General features: G+C 46.0%; 1 protein-coding gene across 1 annotated transcript; it reads left to right on the top strand.

Moving 5' to 3' along the window:
• Positions 1-8,641: 8,641 nt before the first annotated feature.
• C13H1orf216 (chromosome 13 C1orf216 homolog) lies at positions 8,642-13,185 on the top strand. The gene is made up of 2 exons (XM_007533107.3): positions 8,642-8,811; positions 11,927-13,185. The coding sequence occupies exon 2, from the start codon at positions 11,932-11,934 to the stop codon at positions 12,619-12,621; it is 690 nt and encodes a 229-aa protein (XP_007533169.2). The 5' UTR covers positions 8,642-8,811; positions 11,927-11,931; the 3' UTR covers positions 12,622-13,185.
• The last annotated feature ends 223 nt before the right edge of the window (positions 13,186-13,408 follow it).

Genomic DNA, 13,408 nt, shown 5'->3' with positions numbered 1-13,408 from the left:
GTTGCCCTTGTTGTTTGATTGTTGTAGTTATTATTATTGTTGTCATTGTTAGATAGGACAGAGAGAAATGGAGAGAGGAGGGGAACACAGAGCTGGGGAGAGATAGACACCTGCAGACCTGCTTCACTGCCTGTGAAGCGACGCCCCTGCAGGTGGGGAGCCGAGGGCTCGAACCAGGATCCTTACACCGGTCCTTGTACATTGCATCACCTGTGCTTAACCCACTGCACTACTGCTCTACTCCCCCTTTCTTTTTACTTCCAGGGGTTTGGTGCCTACACTATGAATCCACTGTTCCTGTGGCCATTTTTCCCTTTTTTTTTTTTTTCTTTCAATTTTTTGGATAGTACAGAGAGAAACTGAGAGGGGAGAGGAAGTGGTCCAGGAAGTGGTGCAGTGGATAAAGCATTGGGTTCTTAAACATGAGGTCCCAAGTTCAATCCCCAGCAGTACACGTACCAGAGTGATGTTTGGTTCTTGCTTTTTCTCTCTCTCTCTCTGTCTCTCTCTCTGTCTCTCTCTCTTTCTCTCTCCCTCTCTCCTATCTCTCTCATGAATAAATGAGTAAATTCTTTTTTAAAAAGAGGGGAGAGGAAGACAGAGAGGGGGAGAGAAAGATAGATACTGCAAACCTGCTTCACCACCTGTGAAGTGAACCCCCCCTGCAGAGGGGGAGCCAGGGGCTTGAACCAGGATCCTTGTACTTCATACTATGTGTGCTTAACCTGGTGCACCACTGCTAACCCCCTGACCATGCTTCTTTCCAGCATAGCCTGCATCTAATGACAGCTTATGCCTGAGGCCCTGAGGTCCAGGTTCAGTCCCACAACCACCATAAACCAAAGCTGAGCCGTGCTGTGGTAATAAATAAATAAATAAATAAATAAAAATTCAGATTGATGAGGTTTACAGTTAACAGTATTTATATACTTTTCCCATGCCTGGGAACTATTCTCTGCCCTGATCCAGCTTTCTAGTCCTATTTCCAACTCTGACACCATTTCCCTAGACAATACCTTTAGCCCACCTGCATCTTAGATGTCAGGCTCAGGCAGAAATGAGGAAAGTTATGGAACCCTTGGGATATACCTAAAATAGACTTCTTAGCTTTCTCCAAAAAGAGACCCCGAAGCTCACCTGCTGTGGGCTTACGGTTGGGCTCCTGATTATTAAACAATTTGTTCTGCTTTATATCTTAATGCTTTTCAGCCACCAAGTCACAATTGCTAATATGCTGCTAAATTGACATCCCTGGGCAGACAAGACAGCCTCACCAGTGTGTCCTGGAACCCCACCTCCCCAGAACCCTACCCTACTAGGGGAAGATAAAAAAAGTCTGGAAGTATGGATCGACCTGTCAACACCCATGTCCAGAGGAGAAGCAATTACAGAAGCCAGACCTCCCACCTTCTGTATCCCATAAAGATCTTTGGTCCATACTCCCAGAGGGATAAAAAATAGGGAAGCTAAAAAAAAAAAATAGGGAAGCTTCCAATGGAAGGGATGGGATACAGAATTCTGGTGGTGGGAATTGTATTGAATTGTATCCCTCTTCTACTAAAGTCTTCTTAATCATTATTAAGTCAATTAAAAATTATTAAAGTAAATATTTTTTAAATGTTTGTAAGCAAACAAGAACCTAGCTCTCTCAAGTCATTACAATTTCAGAGCTCCTGAAAGGGTTGGCTGAGGCTCTATTGAAGCTCAGTTTGTTTCTTTCCCCTCTCGTCTAACAATGCTGATCTCAAGGGAACTTGGAATGTTAAGAAACTTCCTGTCTGCTAGACAGTTTCAGGGTTTGCTTCTTGAGATTTGTAAATTCTTTAGCTAAGACTTAAGGACCAGAGTGGTCAGACGCCTGAAGTTTCCAGCTTTGGAGGTGGTGCTGCCTTGTTAAGCCCACCAGAGGGCAGCAGTATCATTGCAACGCCCGCCTGAGGCTCTGGGGGAAGCGGGTTTGAAGCCTTTTCCTTGATTCCCTCCCACTCCGCATCAGTAGTACTCAGTATTTGGATGCTCTCTTCTTCCCCTTAGTGCGTCCACTCTCCTGTGTAAAGAAAGAAAACTTTCTGAGACTATGGCAGTCTTTGTATTATTAGTCTCAGTCCTCCCACTCCTGCCACCACCCCCACCCCCAGAAAGCCATCAGTCTCTCCCTCTTGGCCCAGAATCTCCTACCTCTTCACACTTTGCTCCCACAATAGATTTGTTTTCTGTATGACAAGGTAATTATGAGCTTGGGGCCAGGAGGCCCAGGGGCCAGTCTGAGGATGTTCACTTCAATCTGGTTTTTTCTGTTCTGCTAGCATTATTGATTTTCAGTATTATTTATGATATGAGTGTGTGTGTGTGTGTGTGTGTGTGTGTGTGTGTGTGTGTGTGTGTAAGAGAGAGAGAGAGAGAGAGAGAGAGAGAGAGAGATCTGGCCCTGGTGACATGCTGTATGCAGGCGAGAGGGAAAGAGCAAATTTATTCTTGTCACAATTTGGCCTCTTGAAATCACCTACCCACCTGATATACCCCCCCCCCCTTAAACTGCTAGGTCTTAGCATCTTTTCATACCTGTCTTCATTCTATTCTCTAGTCCCTAAAGTTCTCCCAACGGTTCTTCCAGGAATTGGAGCCCTGGGTAACTAGAGGATGGGGGCTGTGGAGAAAAGTGGGGACAACAAGTATGCCTTTTGTTACCAGCCTTTACTATATTCAGATTACCTGTCAGCTATTTCTAGGCTAAGCACCCCAATCCTTCCATCTTTTCAGTCTGAAATAGGCCAAGTCATATCTTCTTTTATTCCCTGCATCAGTTTCTCTGGCTGTGAAATGGGTATAATATGCACCTGAGCAGGAAGCTTGCCAGAGAATGTGAGATAAAGATTTGGGATGTTCAGTTCAAACATCATGCCTGTTTGCCCCTGCTATTGCTAAATTAGGCCTCCCACTGTGTATTCTGCTTTCTTAACAGGGAAGAGGAAGGGCAAAATTTAGGCAAAAAATTGCATATGGAAAGGTGTGCTCCAAACCATCAGTGATTGCTATGGGAATCAACTGAGGGCAAGGACAATTTGTGGGGCCCTGTCCCCTAGTCTCTTTTTTCCGTGTGTGCCAGGAGAATGAATAAATCATTGTTCAGGGGTGGGAGGCAGCTGCGCGGACTCCTCCTTTTGGCACGTGGCTGATTCCAGCTCCTCCATTGAGGGCTGTTGAAGCAGAGTGGTTTATACACCCAGCTCCCTAAATCCTATTGAAGCCTCGCCCTCTGCACGAGCCACTGGCTCCAGGCCCATTGAGTCTGGTCCTTTGTGTGGGGGGCACCCAGAAAGGACCTGCCAGGTCCTGAAAGGCTGTATTGATAGCATGCCCTCCTCCAGCTGAATGGAGCGGATGGAGAGGAGTTGGGCGGCCAGAGGGGTAAGAGGGAGAAGGCATGGGGATTAGGAAGCCCATAGAGGCAGCTGCTAGAAAAGGGGTGAACAGGCACCCTCATTCTCTCTGCAGAGTAGCTTCTCTGTCTGGATCACTACCATTACATCTGTGTGGGCCCTGCCATGTTCAATAGCCAGCAAAATTGGGATTTGAGTATTCTGGTTTCCTGGAGGAAGAGAAGTTTGGACAAGGCTGTTTACCACTTGGGCACATGTGAAGTCTATGCTATTAATTCTTTTCATTCTTCTAAAGCTCGCAAATATCCTTTGGTTGCTTCTTTTCCTTTCATTTTATTTTTGCAAGGGGGAGGGTAACGGGAGTGGGAAATTTTATCTCTCAGATTCATATGGTGTCATAGATTTGTAACTGTGCCGTTGGAGATTTACAAATTTCCTGGGAGTTCTCTTAGGAATTAAAAAAAATTAATTATTAAATTAATAACATGGGAAAGAACCACAGTATCACTCTAGCACATGTGATGCTGGGGTTGAACTTGAGACCTCATACAAAAGTTCAATGCTTTATCCACTGCACCAGTTCCCAAGTCATTTGGGAACTTTTTGAGGTGAAGATTTTTTTGTTTGTTTTATTTTATTTTGAAAAGGAGACATTAACAAAACCATAGGATAAGAGGGGTACAACTCCACACAATTCCCACCACCAGATCTCTATATCCCATCCCCTCCCCTGATAGCTTTCCCACTCTTTATCCCTCTGGGAATATGGATCCAGGGTCCTTGTGGGTTGCAGAAGGTGGAAGGTCTGGCTTCTGTAATTGCTTCCCAGCTGTACATGGGCGTTGACTGGTTGATCCATACTCCCAGTCTGCCTCTCTCTTTCCCTAGTAGGGTGGGTCTCTGGGGAAGTGGAGCTCCAGGACACACTGGTGGGGTTGTCTGTCCAGGGAAGTCTAATCGGCATCATGCTGGCATCTGGAACCTGGTGGCTGAAAAGAGAGTTAACATACAAAGCCAAACAAATTGTTGAACAATTATGGACCTAAATGCTGGAATAGTGTAGATGAAATGTTGGAGGGTACTCACTGCAGACTATTGTGTACTTTTGCTTTCAGGTATATATTTGCTCTAGTTTATGGATACATTTGAACATATGCTCTGTCTCAGGGGACCTGGTCTATATCTAGGTTTTGGGACTTTGTTAGGAAGTGGAATGGAATTAGAGAATACTATGAAAGGAAAGGTCTCACCTGAGTAATGAAGCTGAAGGGTTGTCATTCCACACCTGAAGTCTCTGGACACAGTCTGAAATGAAGCATGCTGAGGTGACACTCGTTGCGTTGATTAGGTTGGGATCGGCAGATGCAATATTATTTAATATGGATTGAGAGAAGCATGCAGGAAAGTGGGCCCCATCCTAAGGTTCCAGGACTGGGGGAAATATAGGCTCTGTAGTGGAAATGTGAGGTTCCTGCTGTCTTATGGTTAAAGAAGACAATGGATAGTTATTGTTATCATCACATTATTTGGTAATTGGGTTAACTTTGAAGAGTCCGTTTGTTAGGATTTGCTGTACAATATCCCCAACATCTTGTATATAGCTGTGCCACTGGTTGCTTCTGTTCTCCCTGGTCTAAAGTTTTTTTTTTTTTTTTTAAGACCACATCTCAGCTCTGGCTTATGTTGGGGGATTGAACCCTAGGAATTAAGAGCCTTAAGCATGAGAATCTCTTTGCATAATCATTATGCTGTCTCCCCCACCCTTGAGGTGAAATATTTAGAGGAACAAGGAAGATCTCAAACCCAATTTTCTGAAGAGAGTTTTTGGTTTTTAATATTCCAAATCTTAAAAAAAAAGTTTTAAAATGAGGTGAGGAAATGGATGACTCAGAAACCCTGCTCAAGGAGGATCCAGGTGTGAGGCCCCAGCCCACAGTCCCCACAGAGGAGACCTGCACAGGGAACACTTCATGAGAGGATGAACAGTGTTATGATGTTTCTCTCCCTCTTTATCTCGCTGCCTCTCTATCTAAAAACAGCGGGTTAAGCGCATGTAGCACTTTGCAAGGACCTGCATAAAGATCCCCATTCGAGCCCCAGCTCCCCACCTGCAAGGGAGTCGCTTCACAAGCAGTGAAGCAGGTCTACAGGTGTCTGTCTTTCTCTCCCCCTCTTGTCTTCCTCTCTCCATTTCTCTCTGTCCTATCCAAAAACAAAGACATCAATAACCACAAAAATGTTAAAACAACAAAGGCAACAAAAAGGGAAAATAAATAAATATAAAAAAATAAAATAACAACAACAACAAAGCCCAAACAAACAAACAAAAAGAGTCCTCCTGGAGTGGTAAAGTCATGCAGGTATAAAAGCGAACAAACAAAAAGACTTTAAAACTTCAGATTTGAAGTTACTTCCCCCCCCCATTTAAAAAATTTTTTATTTATTATTGGATAGAGACAGGGAGAAATTGAGAGGGAGAGCAAGACAGAGAGACACCTGCAGCCCTGTTTCACCACCTGGGAAGGAGCATGCTTGCCTTGTCATTCATGAGACTCAGGCTCAAGCCTGGGCCCCAAGGCACTAGGGGAAGCTTTGGTGCCATAGTGTCTTTTTGTCTGTCTATGTGTAAAAGGTTTCCCAGATTTGAGAAGTCTCAGAGACAAATTAATTAATTAATTAATTAATTAAAAGGTTATATTTATTATTTGGTCTTCAATGGAGTTTCACTGCTCCAGGCTGATTTTTTCAGACAGAAAGACAGAAGAAAAGAAACAAAAAGACACCATGGCACCAATGTTACCCTCTGTGCCCTGGGGGCTGGGCTTGAACCTTGGTCATGCCCATGACAAAGCAACTGCAATATCCAACTGAGCTATCTTGATGGCCCAAATACATATACATATTCATATACATATATTCAGAAGGAAAAAGGACAAATGAAATACAAAGGGTTTATTATTATTATTATTTAAGAAAGGAGACACTAACAAAACCGTAAGATAGGAGGGGTACAATTCCACACAATTCCCACCACCCAATCTCCATATCCCACCCCCTCCCCTGATAGCTTTCCCATTCTCTATCCCTCTGGGAGCATGGACCCAGGGTCATTGTGGGTTGCAGAAGGTGGAAGGTCTGGCTTCTGTAACTGCTTCCCCACTGAACATGGACACTGAAAGGTCCATCCATACACCCAGTCTGCCTCTCTCTTTCCCTAGTAGGGTGGGTCTCTGGGGAAGTGGAGCTCCAGGACACATTGGTGGGGTCGTCAGTCCAGGGAAGTCTGTTTGGCATCATGCTGGCATCCGTGACAAAGGTGTTTTAAAATATATTATAACCCAAGAGGAATCCATGTTAGTTTGGTTTTGTAAATGGATGGAGGAGGGCATGGGGCAAGCAGAATTTCTTGGTTTGTTCAGTAAGATGAGAATCTCTTGGAAGCACATGTGCCCTAAAGGGTAAATTTTTTTACTTTTTTTAAAAAATATTTATTTTACTTATTTATTCCCTTTTGTTGCCCTTGTTGTCTTATTGTTGTAGTTATTATTGTTGTTGTCGTTGTTGGATAGGACAGAGAGAAATGGAGAGAGGAGGGGAGACAGAGAGGAGAAGAGAAAGACAGACACCTGCAGACCTGCTTCACCGCCTGTGAAGCGACTCCCCTGCAGGTGGGGAGCCAGGGTTCAAACCGGGATCCTTATGCCAGTCCTTGTGCTTTGCGCCACCTGCGCTTAACCCGCTGCTCTACAGCCCGACTCCCAATTTTTTTTACTTTTTTGAAGGTTGTCTCCAGTAAAAAAAACAACAGCAGCAACAGCGACCTAATTTAATATGCCTTAGTTACATTTTTTATTTAATTAACTATTTGTTAAAGACTTATTTATGAAAAAGAGAGGGGTGGAGAGAGAGCCAAAGCATTACTCGCATAATACAATGCTGGGAATTGAACTCTAGACCCCATACTTGAGAGCCCAATAGCTTTATCCACTGCACCAACTCCTGGGGATATATATGTTCCCCCAAACAAACAAACAAACAAACAAACAAAAAATATAGTGCACTACTCAGTTCTGGTTTATGATGGTGCTGGGGATTGAACCTGGGACCTTAAGGGGGGCGGGTAGCAGCACATCTGGTTGAGCACCAATGTTACAATGTACAAAGACCATGGTTTGAGACTCTGGTCCCCACCTGTAGGAGAAAGCTTTATGAGTGGTGAAGCAGTGTTGCAGATGTCTCTACCTCTACCTCTACCTCTACCTCTACCTCTACCTCTACCTCTACCTCTCTCTCTCTCTATTACCCCCATCCCTTTCACTTTCTGGTTGTCTCTATCCAATAAATAAATAAATAAAGATAATAATAAGAGGAGGAGGAGGAACCTGAGACCTTGGAACCACAGCTTCCCTAACATCAACCACGTCATTTTGGTCTTGTCTTTATAGACAGCAGTTACTCTGTTCATTTTCATTACAAACAGGGTCCCCAAGCCCTCCACATTTTCATCAAGGAAGAAGAGCATAAGCGGATCAAGACTCATTGCATAGGTGCCTTAGAGGTTATTGATGTCCTGTGAGGAGGAAGCCACCAGGGCCAGACTGTAGGGCACTAGCTCCAGCCCTATCCCAGAAAGGATTTTCTTTCTTCTTAAAAGCATAGCTTTCATTAAGTGACTAAATCAAAGAAGCACAAAATGAAGAATATATAACTTCAAATTATGACACATGGCTATGAAGAAAAATAAATAAATTATGCTGGGATCATGTAAAGCGGGAAGTAATCCATTACTTTGCCTCTGAGGTCAGAGTAAGTTTATCCTCAAGAAAGGTATGCAATCTACGAAGGGGGAGAGAATTTTTTGGCAAGGGGAAAAGTGCATGCAGAAGCAGCGTGGCAGAAAGGAGCTGAGACAGATTAAGTGCAGAGACAGATGCAGGGCAGGCTCTACAGCTGGAGAGGGAGCCGCCAGGGCTGGATGCGCAGAGCCCTACGGATGCAGCCAGAAGGCATTTCCCTGAAATATCCAGTCACTTTTAAGCAGGAGGGTGGCGACATCAGATTCTCTTTTTGCAAAGGCCATTGTATCTCAGTGAGAACTAATCATAGATCAAACGGGTTTGATTAGTTCTTCTCACTGAGGGAAGCTTTGGTGGAGGATGCTGGAGGCGGGACTGCAGAAAGCGGTCAGGGCCCAATTGGGCCCGCCGCCACGCCCCGCCCCGCCCCGCCCCGCCCCGCCTGGCTGCGCAGACGCAGCCGACTCCACCCTCCAGGCCTGAGACTGGGAGCACCGTCCTGGAGCTCGCCCCCCACGGCCGCGGTGCGCACCCCCAGGCCCAGGCCCAGGCCTAGGGACAGCTCCCCACCCTCGGCCCGGAGCGACAGGTTCCCACCGCTGGGCCCTCCGCGCCAGGCCAGGCTCCTCTAGGCCGTGAGTCAGGGCCCGAGGGGGGAGGGTTTGAGACCTGTGATGGGAGTGGAGGGCATTGAGGAGGCCTAGAGCAGCCTCCACCCTATGCCTCTTTTGGGGGAGATTTGGTCCCCATCCTCTGTTGCTCTCCCGCAGCCCAAGCAGGAAGGGAGGCCTTCTCCCTACATCCTCAAAGAGCTGCCCAGCCCCCCGCCACCCGACAAATTGCTTATTAGTTTGCTTGGCAAAAACCTGCTCCCTGGAGTGACTAGCTTCCCATTTTACCACATCTGGGAACCCCCCATGATCTTTAACATCACACCCACTGTACCCCAGCTTCTGCATAGTCTCAAGTTTAGGGAAAAAAATATTTGAGGAATCCAATAGAGTGCACACTTTACCATACTCAGGGTCTGGGGTTCAAGCCTCACCCCAGCACCAGGTATAGGGGATGGATCAGTGCTCTAGTGACTCTCTTAATCTGTCTCCCTCTGTTTCTAAGTATCTGAGATTGACAGGAAGGAAAGACGACTAAGATCAGTAGAATCTCAAAGTGCAGATGTGGAGCCCTGTGAAGCCCGGTTACAATATTTATACCTATATATCTATATCTATCTATATGTATATATTATGCAAGATTTCCTGACACCTTAATCAGCAGAATGGGAATATGTAGATGACACGGGTTTCCCCAACATCATTCCTGCCCACTGCCACTTATAAAGATCCTCCTATTTAGTATTTGCTCTGCTCACACCGTTATTCTCCTGATTTCCATTTTTTCTGATTTCAATATTATGTTGTCAGTAGAAATGTCAGTGTAAGCCCAAAATTTGATAGAGGTCAATAATTGAAGAGAATAGTATGGTTTGCACACTCTCCCTACTGAAGAGTATGGGATAGGCCCTCCGATGGAGCAGGCTAGGGGCAAGGACACAAGATAGACATTTAAGGGCCCGGGGAGACAGCATAATGGTTATGCAACTGATTTCACGCTTGAGGTTCCTAGGTCCCAAGTTCAGTTCACTGTCAGTATCACCGTAAGCTGAGCTGAGCAGTGCTATGGTAAAAACAAAACATAACAAACAAAAAAACATAAAAATGTTTTGGAGGCAGTAGGGAGAATATTGGGAAGTTTACAGAGAGGTGGGGATGGTTATTAGGACTGGTTCTTTAAGTACTAAAAAGCATACAGGTTAGAGAAGGGAGGGGAGGGGAGTGTTAGCCAAAGCAACTGTGTGAGGAACATAATGTGTTCCAAGATCTCTGAGAAGCTGGTGGTGGGAGGGGCAGAGTGGCAACAGGCAAGTCTGTAGGTTTAAGTAGGGCCAGATGAAGCTCTGCCTTGAAGGCCATGAAGTGGTTTATCAGTAGTTTAGGGAGAGCATGTGGAGCTGTGACTGATCAAATTTATACTTTTGACTAGAGGCAGAGACGTCAATGAAAAGACTGCAGTAATCTGGGTAAGAAATGACCTGAGCTGGAGAGGCTTGGGAGGTAGCGCAATGGGTGAAGAATTGGACACTCAAGCATGAGATCCCAAGTTCCATCCCCGGCATCGAATGTGTATCAGAGTGATGCTCTGGTCCTGGACCAAGTAGTTTTGTTTTTGAACATTGTTGTTGTGGTGGTCTGGTGTCGGGCTGCACCGCGGAGAAGAGAGCGGACGTCCAGAGCAAAGGGGTACACAAATCTTTATTATAGGATGGGGGGGGTTTGGTTCAGACCACGTGGAGCCAGCCGGCAATGGCTGTCCCCACTACCTGACGGGGGGGGGGGGGGGGGGGGGGGGGGGGGGGAGGAAGCGAGACCTCAGAGAGGGAGAGCTGAGAGCCCAGAGAGGGGGGGGTGGGTGAGGGGGCTTTTTATTGGGCGACAACCAGGGATGACGTGTAGGGCCAGGATTGGTTGAAGGGGGCACTCTAGGATTTTGCAGGGCGTAGAAAAACCTGGGGGCGGAGACTGCATCAGAATAACTCCTCAGCAACAGAACATATTATTTATTTATTTATTTTTGTAAAATTATCTTTATTTATTTATTGAATAGAGACAGCCAGAAATTGAGCGAGAAAGGAGTGATAGAGAGGGAGAAAAACAGAGAGATACTTGGAACACTGCCCCTCCACTGGCAGAGCTTTCCCCTTGCTGGTGGGGACTGGGGACTTGAACCCGGTCCTTGAGCATTGTAACATGTATGCTCAACCTGGTGTGCCACCAACTGGCCCCGACGTATTATTTATTTGTATTTATTTTTATAAGAGCACTGCTCAGCTCTGGCTTATGATGGTGCAGGGGATTGAATCTAGGGCTTTTCATAATCATTATGCTATTTCCCCTCCCCTCTTTATTTTTTGTTTTGTTTTTTAAAGATTTATTTATGGGGGAAGGACACAAAACTGTGATGGTGGATGTGGAGCTATTCCCCTGTAATCTTATGAGTTTATAAGCCATTAATGAAAATAAATAAAATAAAATATTTATTTATTAGAAAGAGAGAGAGAGAAAGGACACCTGAGCATCACTCAGGCACAAGCAATTTTGGGGATCAAGCTCAGGACCCCATGCTTGAGAGTCCAGTGCTTTATCCACTGTTCCATTTCCTAGGCTGAGAGAGAGAGAGAGAGATGTTTGTATACATACACTTAGAGGTTTTTTAAGAGGACTGAGGAAAGAAGCAAAGGGAGGAGTCCAGGATGCTCAGATTTCTGGCTAAAGGGACTGATGAATTGGAGGGCATTGCTAAGGGCATGAAGAAGAGCTGGTTTGGACATGGAGCATCTCAGCAGCCTGTGGTGGTTGCACAGTTGGGTAGCAGTTGCATCTGGGCTGGAGACAGATCTGAGAGTCACCATCACATGACTCTGGGAACTACAGGGGATGAGGTCACCTGGGGAGAAGTACGTAGAATAAGAAGACAGCTTGTCTCAGAGGGTTAGGGGAAACTGCTACACAGGAGATTGGGAAGCAGCGGTCAGAGAAGGGGGAAGAAAATCATAAAGGCGGGTTTTAGCAGAGTTGAGGGAAGGGGACCAAGAGAGAGGGAGCAGCTAGGTTTGAGCTTGCTGCCTAGGTTGCCATGACTTCAGACTCCCCACCCTCCCCTGCTCTGACTCATGTTTCCTCTTTCTCTTTATAGACCAGATGTTTGCTATCCAGCCTGGACTAGCTGAGGGGGGCCAGTTCCTGGGGGACCCACTTCCTGGGATATGCCAGTCAGAGTTCCAACCAGACAATAATTCCAACTTCTTAGCGAGTGCTAAAGATGCCAATGAGAATTGGAGTGGGGTATCAAGCCAAGTGGAGCCCATCCTGGTGAGAAGCTCTTCAGAATTGCTCTCTGACAACCAGGCTTTCCAGGCTCCTGCACTGCCTGAGGGGGAGGTCCGAAGCCCTCCAGAAGGGGCAGAGATCCCAAAAGCTGAACCTGAGAAGGTGGATAGTGCCAGCACAGTCTGCTCCCCTCTGGAGGACAATGGCTATGCCAGCAGCTCCTTGAGCATTGACAGTCCCAGCAGCAGTCCTGAGCCTACTTGTGAGACTCCTCAAGGCCCTGGCTCTACAGATTCCTTCCTACCCTCAGTGGCCCAGGCTGTACAACAGCTTCAAGCTCAAGAGCGCTACAAAGAACAGGAGAAGGAGAAGCACCATGTACACTTGGTGATGTACCGCCGCTTGGCGCTGCTCCAGTGGATCCGGGGCCTGCAGCACCGGTTGGTTGACCAGCAGGCCCGCCTGCAGGAGAGTTTTGACACCATCCTGGACAACCGAAAGGAGCTTATTCGCTGTCTCCAACAGCGGACAGCACCCTCTAGGCCCCAGAACCAGAACTAAGGGTGTGCCTCCACAGGGATGCAAGGATATATGTATATATTTGCAGATCTCTCTCTCTCTCTCTCTCTCTCTCTCTCTGTGTGTGTAGTTGTGCATAAGTGAATACTTACTGAGGTGAGTGCAGGTAAGCTAAGAGAGTTTGTGTATGTTAACATGGAGGCAGGTTATGTATTTATGAGCTTGTGTGTGCTGTGTTTCTTTGTGTTCACCCAAGCTAACTTATATAGAGACCTATAGGTGAGTGTGGAAGAGGAACCTTAGGCATATGTATAGCAAGTATATAAGAATAAATGTGGGAGTCGGGCGCAAAGTGCAAGGACCCGTGAAAGGATCCCAGTTCAAGCCCCTGGCTCCCCACCTGCAGGGGAGTTGCTTCACAAGCGGTGAAGCAGGTATGCAGGTGTCTATCTTTCTCTCCCCCTCTCTGTCTTCCCCTCTTCTCTCAATTCCTCTCTGTCCTATCTAAACAACAACAACATCAATAACAACAACAATAATAACTACAACAACAATGAAAAACAACAAGGGCAACAAATGGGAAAATAAATTTAAAAATAAATAAATTATATGTGCTTGTGTGGACAGATACACATTAGTGTGTATATATGTTTGCATGAGTGAAGATGTATGTGCAAAAGATGTATCCATAGGAGTGAGCTTGAGTGTGTAGGCATGTGGATGTATGTGAGTCAGCCCTCATGTGTGTATGCCCATGTATACAGGGAGAGGGTGCAGGGTGCATGTGTGTAGGTCTAGGCATGGGAAGTATATATTCGAAGCATGTATA

This window comes from Erinaceus europaeus, chromosome 13, assembly GCF_950295315.1.
Source record: "Erinaceus europaeus chromosome 13, mEriEur2.1, whole genome shotgun sequence".
Lineage (NCBI taxonomy): Eukaryota > Metazoa > Chordata > Mammalia > Eulipotyphla > Erinaceidae > Erinaceus > Erinaceus europaeus.
Note: the sequence above shows the minus strand (reverse complement) of the source record. Positions and strands in the feature narration are given on the sequence as shown.